This window comes from Scyliorhinus torazame, chromosome 1, assembly GCF_047496885.1.
Source record: "Scyliorhinus torazame isolate Kashiwa2021f chromosome 1, sScyTor2.1, whole genome shotgun sequence".
Lineage (NCBI taxonomy): Eukaryota > Metazoa > Chordata > Chondrichthyes > Carcharhiniformes > Scyliorhinidae > Scyliorhinus > Scyliorhinus torazame.
The window spans coordinates 176918317-176939755 of record NC_092707.1 but is presented as its reverse complement, the minus strand read 5'-3'; the positions used below and the strand labels follow the sequence as shown (position 1 = coordinate 176939755).

The 21439-nt window shown below is 44.9% G+C and overlaps 1 protein-coding gene across 2 annotated transcripts in view; it reads left to right on the top strand.

Moving 5' to 3' along the window:
• The window catches only part of LOC140417710 (tissue alpha-L-fucosidase-like), a 30539-nt gene that overhangs the window by 5578 nt on the left and 3522 nt on the right, over nt 1-21439 (top strand). The window contains exons 2-7 of one of the 2 annotated variants that reach the window (XM_072501227.1): nt 6195-6329; nt 7583-7720; nt 9299-9404; nt 12489-12689; nt 13834-14021; nt 21318-21365. In XM_072501227.1, the coding sequence (XP_072357328.1) occupies nt 6195-6329; nt 7583-7720; nt 9299-9404; nt 12489-12689; nt 13834-14021; nt 21318-21365 (816 nt within the window). The remainder of the gene's footprint in view (nt 1-6194; nt 6330-7582; nt 7721-9298; nt 9405-12488; nt 12690-13833; nt 14022-21317; nt 21366-21439) is intronic. The other variant, XM_072501228.1, reaches the window with a different exon arrangement.

The window sequence follows — 21439 nt, the reverse complement described above, 5'->3', positions numbered from 1 at the left end:
TTATGTCCCTCCAACTCGCCCTTCTGTAGTGAACTCTAGTTCCACCTTTTTGGCAAGCACCTGATCGTCAATTAATGGCATGGCTACCGCTTTCTCTGGCCACTCTCGGGGTGTGCCCCTTGAGGGAAACATCACAGCTATCCAGCTACTATGTCCTTTGTTTCCCTCATTTTGCCTTTGTCTAGTCGACTCTCGGCTTGCATCCACCCTTTTCAATCAGTCGCTGGTCTATAACCCAGTACCCTGTCGAGAGTATAATCAAAGAAGACCATGCTCACCCAATTGTAGTTCGGCCCTTCCAGCCAGCCTGATCCCATCCTCATCGCCATTTGTTGGGGCATTTCACAGCTATCCAGCTACTATGTAGTTCATTCCCCATGAGTGGCCAGACGGCACACTGCGTTCTCGTTTAAGACATTTATCCAAGCTACAGCAGGGAAGCTTGTCACCATCATGTGGCTCACGGACTCCCTGAACAAAGGAACACTGAGTTTGTTGTACTGTTAAGCTCTGTTACAGGTCGTTGCATATACCAATCATTCTGAAGTAATCGATACTCAATTGCAAATAAGTGAATCCCTGACCTATTATCACTTAATTATGAGGTCTGGGAGTCACTTGTTCCTTGTATTTCTGCAGGTAACTGACATAAACAGGATACAACTGGGTTCCTGATCAGTTATTAGCTAATTGTGGAATCTGTTGGTATATGAACACTCCGCTTTGCCCATAGTTCCTTGTGTTTCTGTTGCTCCAGTAATTCCGTTGGACTCTGTGCTGCAATGATTTTAACCCCTTCAATCAACCCCTTCAATAGCCCTCCGGGGCAGTGAATGCCAAGATTCACCACCCTCGGAGTGATGAAATTCCTCCTCGTCTCTGTGCTAAATGACCTCTTATTCGGACACAACCTCTTCTTCTGACACAAGTGTGCCCTGGTTCTAGAACCCCCAGCTCCGGGAACTATTCTTTCTGCTCCTACCCTGTTGAGCCCTGTAAGAAATTTGTATGTTTTGAATGAGTTTGCCTCTCATTCTTCCAAACTCCAGGGAATAAATGCCCAGTGTATTTAACCTTTGCTCATAGGACAATGTCTCAATTCCAGGAATTAATTTGGTGAAAGTTGCACTCCTTCTTTGGCAAACATATCTTTCCTTTGGTAAGGAGAAGAAAACTGCACACAAAATACTCCAGTGTGGTATCACCAAGACTGTATATAATTGCAATGAGACATGTTTACTCCTATGCTCTAATCCCCTTGTAATAAAATTGTTAAAACCTATTGTAAGAGCTAAAGTCTGTCTGACTGATATGTAGAAGATCATCTCTCTTCATTTCTCCCCATGATAGCTTGAATGTAATGTTAATGTTCTGACAGAAACATTTTATTTGTGGCAGTCACTGCAAGATTGATTTTATACTGCAGTGGCTTATAAGCAAATAGCATTGCAGTCTTTGAGGTGAGAATTTACTGTTGTTATAACCCCAGTGATGGACTGCATATTCCTTATTATGGTTATTTCTAAATTCGATTCAGTTACCAAAATGCATCCAAAAATCACATAAAATTTGTTTGTTTGCTATATACTTCCAGCTGATTTGTTGCTCTGCATTGAAAATACTCCTAACTCCACCATGGATTTCAATGCATTACTCTAATTTATAATACCAGAACCGCTTTGGAGGTATTCCACTTTTTGTTTCTTGGTGGAGTGCAGCTTTGTACTACATTTGAGTGCTTAAATTGGAGTTTGGTGACCGATGGAGTTTGGTGAAGAGTTAGGGTTAGAATAAAGAAGTGTGGCACCCTTAGCAAGTGGGGCCAGGTGAGTATTTCTCCTGTCCTTAATATTCTCTAAATAGAGGAAGTAAATGTAAAGGGTGTAATGTAAGGATAATGCACTGCAGAGCAGCTTGGCCACGTGGAATGCTCCTCCTGTATGATGTGGGATGTTAGGGACACTTCAAGTGTCCAGGCTAACCACCACGTGTCCTGGAATTGTCTCCAATTGCAGCTAATTGAAATCTGCATTTTGGAGTTGGAACTGCTGCTGGATTGTGGGTATTTGTGGGTAGCACATACAGTGAAGTACTCTCATCGTAGGTAAAATGTGCACAAGCAGCAAGAAAATGGGTGACCACTGGACATGCCAAAATCATGAGTCAGGTCGTGCAGGAGTCCCCTAGGTCCATGTCCCTTTCACTGCTGGGGGAGAGGGTTTCTCAGGGGAATGCAGCAAGAGTCAAGTCCGTGACATCACAATTCGCTCAGCTGCATAGGGGTGGGATTGTGGATAGCACAATTGCTTCACAGCTCCAGGGTCCCAGGTTCGATTCCGGCTTGAGTCACTGTCTGTGCAGAGTCTGCACATCCTCCCCGTGTGTGCGTGGGTTTCCTCCGGGTGCTCCGGTTTCCTCCCACAGTCCAAAGACGTGCAGATTAGGTGGATTGGCCATGATAAATTGCCCCTAGTGTCCAAAATTGCCCTTAGTGTTGGGTGGGGTTATTGGGTTATGGGGATAAAGTGGAGGTGTTGACCTTGGGTATGGTGCTCTTTCCAAGAGCCGGTGCAGACTCGATGGGCCGAATGGCCTCCTTCTGCACTGTAAATCCTATGACAAAAAGGAGTGGGAGGGCAATAGTGATCGTAAAGGGCACAGATACGTTTCTGCGGCCGCAGGTGTGACAGCAGGATGGTATGTTGCTTCATTGGTGCCAGGGTCAAGGATGTCACTGAGTGACTACAGGACGTTCCAAAGGAGGAGAGTGAACAGCTAGAGGTCGTTGTCCATATCGGTACCAACATCACAGGTAAAAAGGGACCAGGTTTGTGAAGCTAGGAAGTAAATTAAAAGCAGGATTTCAAAGGTCGTAATCTCAGGATTACTCCCAGTGCCACGTGCTAGTGAGAACAGGGATAGGAAAGTAGACCAGTTAAATGCATGGCTGGAGAGATGATGTAAGAGGGAGCGATTTGCATTCCTGAGGCATTGGAACCGATTCTGGGGAAGGTGGGACTTGTACAAGCTGGGTGGGTTGCACCCTAGCCGACTGGGACCAATATCCTCGCAGGTGTATTTGCTGATACTCTGAGGAAAGGGTTTAAACTAGGGTGGTAGGGGGATGGGAACCTGAGTGGGGAGATTAAGAGAAGGAAACAGATAGAAATGAAAGACAGAAAAGTAGAAAGCAAAACTGAAAAGCCACGGAAACGAGGGCTTGCAGCAAATAGGGTACAAACAAAATGTGTGAAAATGTTAAAAAGACAAGTCTAAATGCACTGTATCTGAATGCAAGGAGCATTTACAATAAGATAGACAAATTAACAGATGTAAACGGCGATGATATAGAACATAGAACATAGAACAATACAGCGCAGTACAGGCCCTTCGGCCCACGATGTTGCACCGAAACAAAAGCCATCTAACCTACACTATACCATTATCATCCATATGTTTATCCAATAAACTTTTAAATGCCCTTAATGTTGGCGAGTTCACTACTGTAGCAGGTAGGGCATTCCACGGCCTCACTACTCTTTGCGTAAAGAACCTACCCCTGACCTCTGTCCTATATCTATTACCCCTCAGTTTAAGGCTATGTCCCCTCGTGCTAGCCATTTCCATCCGCGGGAGAAGGCTCTCACTGTCCACCCTATCTAACCCTCTGATCATTTTGTATGCCTCTATTAAGTCTCCTCTTAACCTTCTTCTCTCTAACGAAAACAACCTCAAGTCCATCAGCCTTTCCTCATAAGATTTTCCCTCCATACCAGGCAACATCCTGGTAAATCTCCTCTGCACCCGCTCCAAAGCCTCCACGTCCTTCCTATAATGCGGTGACCAGAACTGTACGCAATACTCCAAATGCGGCCGTACCAGAGTTCTGTACAGCTGCAACATGACCTCCTGACTCCGGAACTCAATCCCTCTACCAATAAAGGCCAACACTCCATAGGCCTTCTTCACCACCCTATCAACCTGGGTGGCAACTTTCAGGGATCTATGTACATGGACACCTAGATCCCTCTGCTCATCCACACTTTCAAGAACTTTTCCATTAGCCAAATATTCCACATTCCTGTTTTTCCTTCCAAAGTGAATCACCTCACACTTCTCTACATTAAACTCCATTTGCCACCTCTCAGCCCAGCACTGCAGCTTATCTATATCCCTCTGTAACCTGCTACTTCCTTCCTCACTATCGACAACACCACCGACTTTAGTATCGTCTGCAAATTTACTCACCCACCCTTCTGCGCCTTCCTCTAGGTCATTGATAAAAATGACAAACAGCAACGGCCCCAGAACAGATCCTTGTGGTACTCCACTTGTGACAGAACTCCATTCTGAACATTTCCCATCAACCACCACCCTCTGTCTTCTTTCAGCTAGCCAATTTCTGATCCACATCTCTAAATCACCCTCAATCCCCAGCCTCCGTATTTTCTGCAATAGCCTACCGTGGGGAACCTTATCAAACGCTTTGCTGAAATCCATATACACCACATCAACTGCTCTACCCTCGTCTACCTGTTCAGTCACCTTCTCAAAGAACTCGATAAGGTTTGTGAGGCATGACCTACCCTTCACAAAGCCATGCTGACTATCCCTGATCATATTATTCCTATCTAGATGATTATAAATCTTGTCTCTTATAATGCCCTCCAAGACTTTACCCACTACAGACGTGAGGCTCACCGGTCTATAGTTGCCGGGGTTGTCTCTGCTCCCCTTTTTGAACAAAGGGACCACTAATATGATTGCGATTACGAGAATATGGCTGCAAGATGACCACGGCTGGGAACTGGGGTATTTGATATTTTGGAAGGGCAGCAAAAAAAGGGCAAGGAGGTGGGATGGCTTTATTAGTTAAGGATGAACTCCAGGCAATAGGGAGAGAGGATATTGGCTCAGAAAATCTCGATGTAGAATCAGTCTGGGTGGAGCTAAGGAGCAACAAGGGGTGGAAAGAGTTAGTGGGAGTTGTCTACAGGCTTCCAAAGGTAGGGCATTTAAACAGGAAATTAACAAGGGTGCTGTAGTAATCATGGGTGACCGAGAGATTTAAGGGCGAAAACAGAGAGTATGAGAGTAAACTTGCAAGGAACATAAAAGCGGGGCTGTAAAATATTTTATAAGTGTGTAAAAAGAAAAACAATTACCAACAGAAATGCTGGGAACCAAGGGTCTAGAGAAGGAGGAATTGAAGAAAACTAGTATTACAAAATAAATGCTGAAGAAATGAATGGGATTGCAAGCCGCTAAATCCCCAGGGTAATCTACATCCCAGGGGACTAAATGAGGTGGCCAGGGAAATGGTGAATGCATTGGTTGTCATCTCCAAGAGAATTCTGAGGCTTCTTGTACAGCCCCAGCACATTGAGGAGTACAAAATGGCCCAGCAAGCCACTCGGTTCAAAGGCAATGAGGGATGGGTAATAAATGCCCAGCAAACGGCATGACACCCACATCCCATGAATTTTTTTAAAGCGGGAACACAGCTTAGTTTTACCAGACTGATTTCTGGGATGACCGGGTATGATCAGAGATTAGGCCAACTAGGGAGTTTAAAAGAATGAGAGGGGATCTCATTAAAAGGTATCACATTCTGACGGGACCAGACGGATGATGTTTCATCTGGTTAGAACAAGGGGTCACCGTCTCAGGATATGGGGTAGGTCATTTAAGACTGAGTTGAGGAAAAACGTTTTCACTCCGAGGTGGTAAACCTGTGGAATTCTCTTACAGAGAAGGCTGTGGAGGCCAATATCTGAATTTGTTTAAGTAGGAAATAGAGAAAGGTGTCATGGGGTATGAGGAGAGTACGGGAGCATGTCGTTGATATAGAGGATTTGCCATGATCATATTGAATGTTTGAGCAGGCTTGACCTGCTCCTGCTTCAAGCTTCTATTTTCTATGTTTTTAAAGTCACTTGTGCGCACTGAGAAAATATATTATAATAATCTTTATTATTGTCACAAGGAGGCTTATTGGTAAGAAGAAAAGCTTTACAATACTTGCCAAAAGCCAATTCAGAAAATCTCGATGGAAGAGCAAATGCAGTAGTTTTTGTTTGAATCTTTTGCTTCTTCTAGAGCTGACCTTTCTTTGAAATGATCTAGAATATCCAGAAGTGTTGGGGACAGTGGTATTGATTCTCAAACGGCTTTCTTGTGGTTTGTGATTTCAGGTATGTGGTTCTGACAGCCAAACACCATGAAGGATTCACAAACTGGGGATCACCTGTGTCATGGAACTGGAACTCTGTTGACACGGGTCCTCATCGAGATTTGGTGGGTGACCTGGGAACCGCTGTTCGAAAACGGTTTGTATTTGATTCTATGTATTTGGGGAAATTGCAATGTATTTACAATCACATGATGCATATTGACAACTAAACCCATGTTAAGCCCACAGAATACAGGCAGAGTGGTACCAAAATGTACCATTATGAGTCAAGTCAGGATTTGTTCGATAATGCCTTCACAATAGTTTAATTCCGAACCGGAAACGCATTGGGAATAATTCCCAATTTACATAGACTTCCCTGTGTAGGGAATCCCGCCAACTGTTCAACTGTCCTAAAGCAAGTTTTGTGATGATGTGATTTTGTTTTTATCTCTTGTATTTACAGAAATGTTAAATAAAGTTAAAGCAATGTCATCTAAGCATTATTTTATTTTCTGTGACATTTTCTAAATTCAACAGGAATATCCCATAGTGATGTTGGGAATTGAGGTGACACTTCCTGATGAAGATTGCCAAAAGTTGTAGCATTTCTGTTTTTCAGCTTTTGAAACTTCAGATGGCAAATGTATGCCAAAACAAATGCTTATCATTTAGTTATGGGAAAAAGGAGAAGGCTGTGTTAAGAGAAACTGCTAACGTTTAGCTGAGGTTTCTATTCTCAACGAATGAGGATTATTTGGTGAGCCATTGAAATGCACTGCTACAGATGAATAGTGGCAAGTCCCATAAAAAGCCCATTCACCTATCCTTCTCAATGTTTACCTCCTTCCTCAATAAAGTCTCGGCCAGTGCATTTGAGGCATTCATTCCCTCATTGCTGCATCTTTTGTTGTTTTGCACCTTTACTTGTTGCAATCTTGTGTATTCTCAAATGCTCTGTGACCTCCAGCTTTTCTTCATGAAGTGTCTTACTGATGCACTATCAATTATTACAAAGACGAGAATAGTGAATAATCGAGGCTTTATTGAGCAAAGATGTGTGGCCTCCTGTAGCTGCTACCAGAATGGGAGCAGCCCCGGCGAGCACACCCATTTATACGCCGCCTACTGGGCGGAGCCAGCAGGCAGGGATTTACTTATGTACCTCTAAAACAGGAGTCTTATCGTACTGCATCTAATATACATCTAATACAGTTAGTGGTGACTACCACACTTACCTATCTGGTAAAAAGAATAAGAATTTTGCACCTGAGGTTATTTATACCTACAATAGTTATTTCACTTTAATCTTGCGCCGTTTGGTGTTTTAGTTCTAATATCTGAATGTTGTGAAAGTGAACGGTCCATTTTGAAATTTAACATATCAAACATGTTCTTCTGTTGCAACAGGAATTTAACTTATGGAGTGTATCATTCCCTCTTTGAGTGGTTTCATCCTCTCTACTTGTATGACAAAAAGAACCATTTCAAGACACAGAAATTTGTTGTGGAGAAAACGTTACCAGAGCTGTATGATTTGGTCACGAGGTAATGGAATATGCACTTCTACAATTTTGTCTGTGAGCTCACCTCATTACTGAATCACAGTGACTGTGATTTTCCACTCCTCGTCAGTCTGGTGGATTGAGTGACAGGAGGGGAAAATATTGCAAGAAGGCCAAAGTTGCATTTCATGACGACGTCAAACCAGGAAGCAATTGTCCCCTCCCCCATCAGCAACGGGCCGCATTTACCTCACTAATAAATAAACATATTTATCAGGCCATATGCCAGAATCGTTTCCCGTCCGTTCAAGCTTCACCTTCCATGCACACTCTAAGGTACTCAGCTGTGCCAACAGAATTCTGCTGCTTCACTCTCCCATAGTAACGTGTCACCGACCTTTGGTTGTCTCCTCAGATTCTTCTGGCTTCCTGCAAGCCCACTTTTTCTTGATTCTGCTCCCCGCAGTTTTCTCTCTTTAATTTTTCCAAGGCTCCTTCAATTTCACTGAACAGGGACCTTGTTCAGATTCCTGTCTTTGTTCCTTGATTTAAATGTCATCTTGGGCCATTCTCTTTGTCCCATTTCTGGAACTTGCTCATGTTCTTTTGGGAAATCTACTTCCTGCAGTCAGCTCCTTCTGGCACCTGCTTCCAACTCAACTAAAACTACTAAAATAAAAGTAAATTACTGCGGATGCTGTACTCTGAAACGAAAGAGAAAATGCTGGAAAATCTCAGCAGGTCTGGCAGCATCTGTAGGGAGAGAAAAGAAGCAAACTTTGACAAAGAGTCATCGGACTCGAAACATTAGCTCTTTTCTGAGATTTTCCAGCTTTTTCTCTTTCGTTTCAACTAAAACTACTTTCTTGTTTCTCCCCGTCACTTTGGGACTTCTGTTTCGAGGCAACAGCGCAGTTTTTCTCTACTTTTGTGTGTGTTCTAACTTCTCCAAACATAACATAGCTTGTCACTTCAAAGGCCATAAAACATCATTAAAATACAGGCATATAAACCAACCCCCAGACTTCTCGGCAGCTCTTCAATTGGCGCCGGAATGTGGCGACGAGGGGCTTTTCACAGTAACTTCATTGAAGCCTACTTGTGACAATAAGCGATTATTATTTGAATAACTTGAAACCAAAAGTCATGCTCCTTTTTTTTACACAAATGCTGAATTAAAAATTAAACTTTGGTATAAGATAGAACATAGAACAATACAGCGCAGTACAGGCCCTTCGGCCCACGATGTTGCACCGAAACAAAAGCCATCTAACCTACACTATACCATTATCATCCATATGTTTATCCAATAAACTTTTAAATGCCCTCTATGTTGGCGAGTTCACTACTGTAGCAGGTAGGGCATTCCACGGCCTCACTACTCTTTGCGTAAAGAACCTACCTCTGACCTCTGTCCTATATCTATTACCCCTCAGTTTAAAGCTATGTCCCCTCGTGCCAGCCATTTCCATCCGCGGGAGAAGGCTCTCACTGTCCACCCTATCCAACCCCCTAAGATATAGCTTTAAGTTTAACACTGGCAACACCAATATAACTTGCTTAAAATCATCTCTATTTCCTAACACGTGAATTATTTTTTTTTTCTTTTGTTCCCCAATAGGTATAAACCAGATATAATCTGGTCAGATGGAGACTGGGAAGCACCAGATACGTACTGGAATTCGACTGGATTTTTGGCCTGGCTTTACAATGATAGCCCTGTCAAGGTACTTCTTAACAATATTCACAAGATCATTTCGGAGGATTATAATTAACTCACTTTTAATTTGTTAACCTATTAGATCTGTTGCACTGTTCCTTTGTACCCTGCATATTCAGCATTATATCTAAAAGTTGTTCCACTTCCCGTGTGGAACAACGGCCCTTCCACCATCTACGTGCTTTATTTGTTCCCTCATTTCATTGAATTTAGCTGGGTTAAAATTAGGGACAGGAGTTAACTAACTGGGAACAAAGTCCCATAGCGAGCACGTTTAACCTCGTGTTTCCTGGCACTTGCAGCACCGATAAACACAATGCTATAAAACTGCACCCGGGTTAGATAGGGGCCTCAGTGGTGAACGCGCGACTTCGGCCACACATAGCCCCATTTTGTGCACTGAGGAGCTACACTCGCCAGAACTCCTCAGTGTAGTGAGAGATCAAAATGGCGTCCTGATCTCTGCAGCCCCCAAAGCGACCCCAAGCACCAATGCAGTATGAGAGGATCCCATACCGACCCCCCAACACCCGCACAGGGCGCCCCAGCTCGATCACCACTGAGCACAAAAATGCCATCTGGGCACCTTGGCAATTCCAGGCTGGCATCCAAGTGGCACTGTCAGGGTGCCCGGGTAGCACCAGCAGTCCCATTGTACCACCCTGCCCAAAGGGCATGCACCGGAGGGCCTCCAATCCCCTGGGAGACCCACACGAGTGCTGTTCCGTCTGGTCCCCGTTTGTGGAGACCAGTACTGAACGGCACTTGCCCGAGTTCCCCGACGCAAAGGGGATAGATCCCAATGCCTAGGGTACCTCGGGAAACTGCATATTAAACTGAGACTAGTTGTCTCGCTGTAATATGTAGATTTGCCAAAATGAGATCCTGCCCATAATGGGATGGATTTAACCACAATATCTCTTGAGATCGCATTAGACCTCGTGAGGTGTTGTAAGCCGGGTAGTCTCCTGGCTTCTTTCGTCCACGATGCTTTTTGGGGCACAACATGGGCGTTCGATCACGCCCTACGTATTTGTCTTTTGTCCCTGTGTGTTCCTGTCTGCAGCTCATGGCCACTGTCTCCCTCCCCACCCCCAGGGATGGTATAACCTCCACCTTCTACACATTTTGTAGAGTCATTATGGCAGACAAGTATCCCATTCTGCCTACTGAGTTGATGCTGCAATTCTGGATCATTGACAAATACCAGTTGTTGCGATCCCAGTTGATGTTATAACTGAACGGGAAGATACCAGAATGGAACCCTGGCTCAAAAGACCATAACATTTACTTTTTGAAAGGGAATGTGGATGAACAGAGTCACAGGGCTACTAATTAGCTTTTAACAACAAAGAAAACATTTATTAGACATGAAAAAGTTTGACTAGAATACAATACTCCTTCACTCCCACTTATCTTTGCAAATGTACACAGATTTTAAGTATAACACGGGGTACAAAATATGTCTTGTTCTATGATGCACTCTGAAACCAAGTGGCAGATAGATGACTTCCATGGATTTCTCCTCAAATTCCCTCCCCCCAGACAAGTGTTTCCAAATTCCATTCTCAAAAAGACCCATGTTAAAATCTTCTTCCATGCCAATGCTTCTCTCATCTGTTCTAGCAAGGTTCCACCTCCAGGTTTTCCAAATCTCCTTTCATTATTCTTTTGTCTTGAATTGCACATGCATCAAAGCTTCTACAGAAAATCTCCCAAGTCCTCAGTCCCCAACAGAATACTTTGTTTTCAAAGGCTGGAAATAAGGTCACAAACCTGCAATTGCTTCAGATATGTGGCATTTCTACAGCCAGTCTCTTTGGTTCTTCTTTTCCCAGATCTCACTTTAACTTCAATGAACAGCACCCTGTTCCAATGGCAGTTGCTCTTTGTTCCTTTTTACTTAAATATTCCAGAGTTTCTTTTCCATTCCCTGGTTTTTAGAACAAACTGTCCTTTAGTTCCTCTGGAGCTGTTTTGTTCACTTTACTCCATTATATGGCTATCCTGTTTCTCGCAAAGCAGTGAACTGTTTACTTTACCTGTCGTAAACTCTTTCAGCAAAATTGAAATGCAGTCTGAACTGAAAGCAAGACCCCCATACATGCAAACACTTTAGTTTGACATGACTCTAACTAGAGTTGTATCCTTTCTTATGCAAAAACACTAAATTAAATCTATACCTTATTTCTAATATTTAACAATACAAATAGAGATCACTTAACCCACAGCATAAGGTGACTGTCTCTTGTGATTGCCTCAGTGAACCGGATTATGAACTGCTTGAATTTTCCAGAGTTTGTATTAAGGTGATAGAAATGTCCCATTAAAATAGCATTCCAGTTCTAAATGCCCTTCCTATTTCTTTCGCTTGCTTCTATACTTCTATTCACCTGATTGTGTATTACAACACTCTTTGTGTTAGCTTGAGGTTTTCTCCACATTAGAAATGTTCACTTTATAGCTTCCTACTGTTAGCAGGATCCACTGATTTTCCTTTTTCCAAGGTGTCCCTCGTATATCGAGACCTAAAGCTGGCTGCGTTTTGTCCACTTCATCCTTTCTTTTGGAGTGCTGTGTAACCTCCTCTTCATTCCCCTCTTCCTCTTTGTTCCTCTTCCTCTTCGGTCCCCCCCCCCCCCCCCCCATCTCTCTCTCTCTCTCCCTTCTCCACCCCCCTCCCCCCCCCCCCCCCCCCCCCCCCCCCCACCCTCCCCTCCAAAGGGATGAGGGTGCAAAGTGAAGGTGATGGTAATGGGAGAAGTAAAGAAACAAAAAATGTGTCTGGAAGAGGTGTAGGTGGGAATGATAGAATCATTACTAACTGCAATGCTCCAATAATAATGGGCAGACATCATGATCAAAATTGTTAAACTAGATCTTGCAACCAACATCACGCAAGTAGAAAAAAGCCAGATTATCTGGTTATTATCACATTTCTGTTTTGGGATCTTGCTGTACAGAAATTATCTGCCATGTTTCCTACATTTCAACAGTGACTACACTGTGTTGCATATAAAAGGCTTGGTGATGTCATAAGGTTGTGAAATACACTATATAAATGTCTGTTCCTTTATATTTCTGTTGCTAGGACACTGTGGTAACCAATGATCGTTGGGGAGCTGGTTGTGCCTGTAAACATGGCGGGTTCTTCAACTGTGCAGACAAATACAGCCCGAGCAAGATGCCACACCACAAATGGGAGAAGTGCACCACAGTCGACACACACTCATGGGGATATCGCAGAAACATGCATTTGATTGACGTGGTGGATGTGCAATCCATTATCCGTGTATGTACTCCTAATTAATCAATAGTGAACAGCACCAGAATGATAAATTCAAGTGAAGGTGCCTTGGAGCTTGGTGCGTGCTTTGTGTGCTGCCAAGTGAATCAGAGTTTATCTAAAGGTTGCTGAACCATTCCGAGCAGGAAGATTCCCAGGTTGATACACAGTCTATGCTGAGATATTATAATTGGCCTGAATCTCGTTGAATTTGGGAATGGTGCTTTTGATTACTAGTAAGCATCCTATGTTGAAAGTGCATGGATGTTGGGTGCAGCAATGGTGCCTCTGTAGTAAATAGCCTTTTGACATGGCATGGTAGGACAGTGGGTAGCACAGTTACTTCACAGCTCCAGGGTCCCAGGTTTGATTCCTTGCTTGGGACACTGTCTGTGCAGAGTCTGCACATTCTCCCTGTGGCTGCGTGGGTTTCCTCCGGGTGCTCCGGTTTCCTCCCACAGTCCTAAAGATGAGCAGGCTAGGTGGTTTGGCCATGCTAAATTGCCTTTTCAGTGTTCAAAAAAGGTTAGGAGGAGTTACTGGTTTACGGGGATAGGGTGGAGGTGTGGGCTTGAGTAGGGTGCTCTTTCCAAGGGCTGGTGCAGACTCGATGGGCCTTTCTGCACTGTAAATACAATGATTCTATGATGCTCCATATCGCCACTCGCACATAAATTTAAGGCTTTTGAAGTTCCTATCAATCCAACTTGTGCAAGGATCTGACATCTTAGAGGGGAGAAAATTAAGGAGCTGTAATAATTCGCAGCAAAAAGTAATTCTGTATATTTAAATGAGGATTATTTGAATAGGGAAAAATATCGGCAAACCATTTATTTTTTATTTGTGGCGAGAAAAGAGCTGTAAGAGATGAAAGAGCATTTTGGTCACTTGTGTTTTGACGTGATTTATATCAGTGATAACAAAATGTGGCAAATGTTTTTCCAATGTTAATCATAAGAAATTAGGGATATTTATTCAGTCAAAAATGAAAGGGTGTAGATAATGGTAACACAGTAAATTCTCTGTGTTGGATACTGTAAAACTGCCAAAAACATGTATGTTCCATTACTGTGATGAGGCCAAAATTTAAAACCGGACCACAGACAATATGGACCGTAGTTTATCTCATTGACTTTTCTTCCTTTTGTAGAATTTGATGGATGCCGTGTCTTTTGGAGGCAACTTGCTGCTTAATATTGGTCCAACCAAAGAAGGCACGATCCCTGTCATTTTCCAAGAAAGGTTGGAGGCCATGGGACAATGGTTAAATGTTAATGGTGAAGCAATATACGCATCAAAACCATGGCGAGTTCAGAAGGAGAACTCTACGAACATCTGGTAAAGTCTGTCAGGGTTAAATATAGCACAGCTGTTTCTCTTCACTTTATTGCACCATTCTTCATTGTTCCGTTTAGTTGAACGTCCTGCTTGAAAACAAAGCGCGAAACATAGAACAACTTTGATACTGCTGATATTCAGGGATGGTGATGGACAAAGAGTAGATACTAAGCAGAATGGGGGAAAGGGAAGCTTTGGGAGTGAAAGAGGTGAGAGGTCAGAGGGATGGGAGCTCCAGAGGCCAGGTGCACAGTGACTGAAGGAGTGGAGAGTGTGGGGATACGGGGTGATTTCAGAGTGGCGGACGGATGTAGCTGGCTGCAATCATTTGAGGTAGGTTCAGATGGAGGGGTTTGAACCAAGGACAAGAACCATGGTCAACAAAAGCACAAAAACAACAAATATTGGACAAAGAAATGTTCACAGCCCCACCCATTCCCCACACCAGCACCGTGGACGAACACAACAGGAACTGCAGCAGCTCAAGAAGGCAACTTACCACCACTTTCTCTTTTTTTTAATGTATAAATTTAGAGTACCCAATTCATTTTTCCCAATTAAGGGGCAATTTAGCGTGTTCAATCCACCCACCCTGCGCATCTTTGTGTTGTGGGGGCGAAACCCACGCAAACACGGGGAGAAATTGCAAATTCCACACGGACAGTGACCCAGAGCCGGAATCGAACCTGGGACCTCGGCGCCATGAGGCAGCAGTGCTACCCACTGCGCCACCGTGCTGCCTTCAACCACCACCACCTTCTCAAGGGCAAATAGGGATGGAAAATAAATGCTGACCTAGCCAGTGATGATCACACCTTGTAAGTGGGGAAAAAAAACTTTGTCAATATCAAAATGAAATTCAATTCTAATATTGTGGCTTAGTATAGCAATTGAATATCAATATTTGGATTTTAATGGGCTTATGGGCTTTCACATCATGCAATATAGTTACTAAACAGCCAGCAAGAGAGCTCACATGCAGCTTTTCATACAATTGCTGTATGTGTAGCAGCAGGTTCTGTGATGGATTGGATTGAATTTTGTTTATTGTCAAGTGTACCGAGGTACAGTGAAAAGTATTTTTCTGTGAGCAGCTTAACAGATCATTAAGTACATGAAAAGGAAATCAAAGAAAATACATAATAGGGCAACACAAAGTATACAATGTAACTAGATAACATCGGCATTGGGTGAAGCATACAGGGGTGTGGTGCTAATGAGGTCAGTCCATAAGAGGGTCGTTTAGGAGTCTGGTAACAGTGGGGAAGAAGCTGTTTTTGAGTCTGTTCGTGTGTGTTCTGAGACTTTTGTATATCCTGGCCGATGGAAAAAGTTGGAAGAGTGAGTAAGTCCGGGGGGGAGGGGTCTTTGATTATGCTGCCCGCTTTCCCCAGGCAGCAGGAGGTGTAGATGGGGTCAATGGATGGGAGGCAGGTTCGTGTGATGGACTGGGCGGTGTTCACGACTCTCTGAAGTTTCTTGTGGTCCTGGGCCGAGCAGTTGCCATACCAGGCTGTGATGCAGCCAGATAGGATGCTTTCTATGGTGCATCTGTAAAGGTTGGTAAGTGTTAGATCATAGAATTTACAGTGCAGAAGGAGGCCATTCGGCCCATTGAGTCTGCACCGGCTCTTGGAAAGAGCACCCTACCCAAGGTCCACACCTCCACCCTATCCCCATAACCCAGTGACATGCAATATTTCTTTAGTTTCCTGAGGAAGTAGAGGTGCTGTTGTGCTTTCTTGGTGGTAGCAACGACGTGGGTGGACCAGGACAGGTTTTTCGAGCTGTGTACCCCTAGGAATTTGAAACTGCTAACCATCTCCACCTCGGCCCCGTTGATGCTGACAGGGATGTGTACAGTACTTTGCTTCCTGAAGTCAAAGACCAGCTCTTTAGTTTTTCTGGCATGGAGGAATAGATTGTTGTCGCTGCACCACTCCACTAGGTTCTCTATCTCCCGCCTGTATTTTGACTCATCATTATTCGAGATCCAGCCCACTATGGTCGTATCGTCAGCAAACGTGTAGATGGAGATGGAACCAAATTTTGCTACGCAGTCGTGTGTGTACAGGGAGTAGAGTAGGGGGCTAAGTACGCAGCCTTGCGGGGCCCTGGTATTGAGGACTATTGTGGAGGAGGTATTGTTGTTCATTCTTACTGATTGTGGTCTGTGGGTCAGAAAGTTGAGGATCCAGTTGCAGAGTGGGGAGCCAAGTCCTAGGTTTTGGAGCTTTGATATGACCTTGGCTGGGATTATGGTGTTGAAGGTGGAGCTGTAGTCAATAAATAGGAGTCTGATGTAGGAGTCCTTGTTATCGAGATGCTCTAGGGATGAGTGTAGGACCATGGAGATGGCGTCTGCTGTGGACCGGTTGTGGCGGTATGCAAATTGCAGTGGATCAAGGCGTTTTGGGAGTATGGAGGTGATGCGCTTCATGACCAACCTCTCAAAGCACTTCATTACGACTGATGTCAAGGCCACCGGACGGTAGTCATTGAGGCATGTTGCCTGGTTCTTCTTTGGCGCCAGTATGATGGTGGTCATCTTGAAGCTGGTGGGGATCTCGGAGCGCAGTAGTGACAGGTTAAAGTTGTCTGTGAACACCTCTGCCAGCTGGTGTGCGCAGGCCCTGAGTGCACGACCAGGGATCCCATCCGGACCCGTCGCCTTCCGAGGGCTCACTTTCGGGCAGGCCGATCTGACTTCAGAAGCTGTGACGGTGGGTATGGGTGTGTTATGGGCTGCTGGGGCACTCGACAACGGATCATTGGTTTCCTGCTCGAACCGAGTATAGAATGCATTGAGCTCATTAGGGAGGGGTGCACTGCTGCTGGAGATACTGTTAGGCTTCGCTTTGTAGCCCGTTATGTTGTTTCGGCCTTGCCACAACTGCCGAAAGTCTGTAACGCTAGTCTATGACTCTATCTGTTTCCAAATTATCTGATGCTGATGCTACCTGTTTCCAAATTATCGGTTCTTTTGAAGGGAATTTTCCAATAGTAATTTAAAGATCATAGAACATAGAACATAGAACGATACAGTGCAGTACAGGCCCTTCGGCCCACGATGTTGCACCGACATGGGAAGTAAAAAAAAAACAAAAGCCATCTAACCTACACTATGCCATTATCATTATGCTTATCCAATAAACTTTTAAATGCCCTCAATGTTGGCGAGTTCACTACTGTTGCAGGTAGGGCATTCCACGGCCTCACCACTCTTTGCGTAAAGAACCTACCTCTGACCTCTGTCCTATATCTATTACCCCTCAGTTTAAGGCTATATCCCCTCGTGCTAGACATTGCCTCCTTCTCTGAGCTTACTAAAACACCTAAACCCCGGAACCTGCAACAACCATTCCTGTTGGGTTCATTACCCAAAACCAGGGCCACCCTATCTAACCCCCTGATCATTTTGTATGCCTCTATTAAGTCTCCTCTTAACCTTCTTCTCTCTAACGAAAACAACCTCCAGTCCATCAGCCTTTCCTCAAAAGATTTTCCCTCCATACCAGGCAACATCCTGGTAAATCTCCTCCGTTCCAAAGCTTCCACTTCCTTCCTATAATGAGGTGACCAGAACTGTACGCAATACTCCAGATGCGGCCGTACCAGAGTTTTGTACAACTGCAACATGACCTCATGACTCCGGAACTCAATCTCTCTACCAATAAAGGCCAACACTCCATAGGCCTTCTTCACAACCCTATCAACCTGGGTGGCAACTTTCAGGGATCTATGTACATGGACACCGAGATCTCTCTGCTCATCCACACTTCCAAGAATTTTACCATTAGCCAAATATTCCGCATTCCTGTTATTCCTTCCAAAGTGAATCACCTCACACTTCTCTACGTTAAACTCCATTTGCCACCTCTCAGCCCAGCTCTGCAGCTTATCTATGTCCCTCTGTAACCTGCAACATCCTTCCGCACTGTCGACAACACCACCGACTTTAGTGTCGTCTGCAAATTTACTCACCCACCCTTCTGCGCCCTCCTGTAGGTCATTTATAAAAATGACAAACAGCAACGGCCCCAGAACAGAGCCTTGTGGTACGCCACTTGTAACTGAACTCCATTCTGAACATTTCCCATCAACCACCACCCTCTGTCTTCTTTCAGCTAGCCAATTTCTGATCCACATCTCTAAATCACCCTGAATCTCATGCCTCTGTATTTTCTGCAATAGCCTACCGTGGGGAACCTTATCAAACGCTTTACTGAAATCCATATACACCACATCAACTGCTCTACCCTCGTCTACCTGTTCAGTCACCTTCTCAAAGAACTCGATAAGGTTTGTGAGGCATGACCTACCCTTCACAAAGCCATGCTGACTATCCCTAATCATATTATTCCTATCTAGATGATTATAAATCTTGTCTCTTATAATCCCCTCCAAGACTTTACCCACAACAGACGTGAGACTCACCGGTCTATAGTTGCCGGGGTTGTCTCTACTCCCCTTCTTGAACAAAGGAACTACATTTGCTATCCTCCAGTCCTCTGGCACTATTCCTGTAGCCAATGGTGACATAAAAATCAAAGCCAAAGGCTCAGCAATCTCTTCCCTGGCTTCCCAGAGAATCCTAGGATAAATCCCATCAGGCCCCGGGGACTTATCTATTTTCAGCCTGTCCAGAATTGCCAACACCTCTTCCCTACGTACCTCAATGCCATCTATTCGAATAGCCTGGGTCTCAGCATTCTCCTCCACAACATTCTCTTTTTCCTGAGTGAATACTGACGAAAAATATTCATTTAGTATCTCGCCTATCTCTTTAGACTCCACACACAACTTCCCATCCCTGTCCTTGACTGGCCCTACTCTTACCCTAGTCATTCTTTTATTCCTGACATACCAATAGAAAGCTTTTGGGTTTTCCTTGATCCTACCTGCCAAATACTTCTCATGTCCCCTCCTTGCTTGTCTTAGCTCTCTCTTTAGATCCTTCCTCGCTACCTTGTAACTATCAAGCGCCCCAACTGAAACTTCACACCTCAACTTCACATAGGCCTCCTTCTTCCTCTTAACAAGAGATTCCACTTCTTTGGTAAACCACGGTTCCCTCGTTCGACGCCTTCCTCCCTGTCTGACCGGTACGTACTTATCAAGAACATGCAGTAGCTGTTCCTTGAGCAAGCTCCACATATCCAGTGTGCCCAACACTTGCAGCCTACTTCTCCAACCTACCCCTCCCAAGTCATGTCTAATGGCATCATAATTGCCCTTCCCCCAGCTATAACTCTTGCCCTGCGGGGTATACTTATCCCTTTCCATCACTAACGTAAACGTCACCAAATTGTGGTCACTGTCCCCAAAGTGCTCACCTACCTCCAAATCTAACACCTGGCCTGGTTCATTACCCAAAACCAAATCCAATGTGGCCTCGCCTCTTGTTGGCCTGTCAACATATTGCGTCAGGAAACCCTCCTGCACACACTGTACAAAAAACGACCCATCTAATGTACTCGAACTATATATTTTCCAGTCAATATTTGGAAAGTTAAAGTCTCCCATAATAACTACCCTGTTACTTTCGCTCTTATCCAGAATCATCTTCGCCATCCTTTCCTCTACATCCCTAGAACTATTTGGAGGCCTATAGAAAACTCCCAACAGGGTGACCTCTCCTTTCCTGTTTCTAACCTCAGCCCATACTACCTCGGAAGAAGAGTTCCCATCTAGCATCCTCTCCGCCACCGTAATACTGTTCTTGACTAGCAGCGCCACACCTCCCCCTCTTTTGCCTCCTTCTCTGAGCTTACTAAAACACCTAAACCCCGGAACCTGCAACAACCATTCCTGTCCCTGCTCTATCCATGTCTCCGAAATGGCCACAACATCAAAGTCCCAGGTACCAACCCATGCTGCCAGTTCCCCTACCTTATTTCGTATACTCCTGGCATTGAAGTAGACACACTTCAAACCACCTACGGGAACACTGGCCCCCTCCTGCGAAGTCAAATCTGTGCTCCTGACCTCTATACTCTCAATCTCCCGTACCCTAAAACTACAATCCAGGTTCCCATGCCCCTGCTGCATTAGTTTAAACACCCCCCCCCCCCCCCAAAGAGCACTAACAAATCTCCACCCCAGGATATTTGTGCCCCTCAGGTTCAGATGTAGACCATCCTATCTGTAGAAGTCCCACCTTCCCCAGAAAGAGACCCAGTTATCCAGAAATCTGAATCGCTCCCGCCTGCACCATCCCTGTAGCCACGTGTTTAATTGCTCTCTCTCCCTATTCCTCATCTCACTATCACGTGGCACGGGCAACAACCCAGAGATAACAACTCTGTTTGTTCTCGTTCTGAGCTTCCATCCTAGCTCCCTGAAAGCCTGCCTGACATCCTTGTCCCCTTTCCTACCTATGTCGTTAGTGCCAATGTGGACCACGACTTGGGGCTGCTCCCCCTCCCCCTTAAGGACCCAGAAAACACGATCCGCGACATCACGTACCCTTGCACCATACCAAACGTGAGTCTCTCTCGCTCCCACAAAATCTCCTATCTGTGCCCCTGACTATCGAGTCCCCAATTACTAATGCTCTGCTCCTCTCTCCCCTTCCCTTCTGAGCAACAGGGACAGACTCCGTGCCAGAGGCCCGTACCCCATGGCTTCCCCCTGGTAAGTCGACCCCCCACAAGTATCCAAAGCGGTATACTTGTTACTCAGGGGAACGACCGCAGGGGATCCCTGCACTGGCTGCTTCTTCCCAGTCCCTCTTACCGTTACCCATCTATCTCCAATCTTTGGTGTAACTAATTCCCTGAAGCTGCTATCTATGACCCCCTCTGCCTCCCGAATGATCCGAAGTTCATCCAACTCCAGCTCCAGTTCCCTAACTCGGTCTTGGAGGAGCTGGAGATGGCTGCACTTCCTGCAGGTAAAATCAGCAGGGACACTAACGGCATCCCTCACCTCAAACATCCTGCAGGAGGAACATTGCACTCCCTTCCCTGCCATCCCTCTAACTTCCAACCAAGATCTGGTTAATAAATAAATAAAAATAATAATAATATAATTTGGCACTTACCTCACACCAATGGGTCTTATTATTAGGTTAGAGGAGGCGGGCGGGTAGTAGACACTACAAGTGTAGTGTCTCGGGTTTCCTCTCCACCAGAATTTATTGGTGGGGTGGGGGGGGGCGGGGAACCTTCCCAGGAGTCCGCGGGTCAAACTTCCGGTTCCCGCCTTATCTAAAAAAAAATCAATAAAACAGAAAAGAAGAACAGAAACGGGACCAGGCAAGTGTTTTTAAATCAAATACTCACCTCCCGACAGGCACCTGCACTCTGCTCCCGCCGAAATTCTGAGGACTGCTCCTGCAAGGTAAGTGTTTTTAAATCAAATACTCACCTCCTGACAGGCCCCTGCACTCTGCTCCCACCGAAATTCTGAGCGGC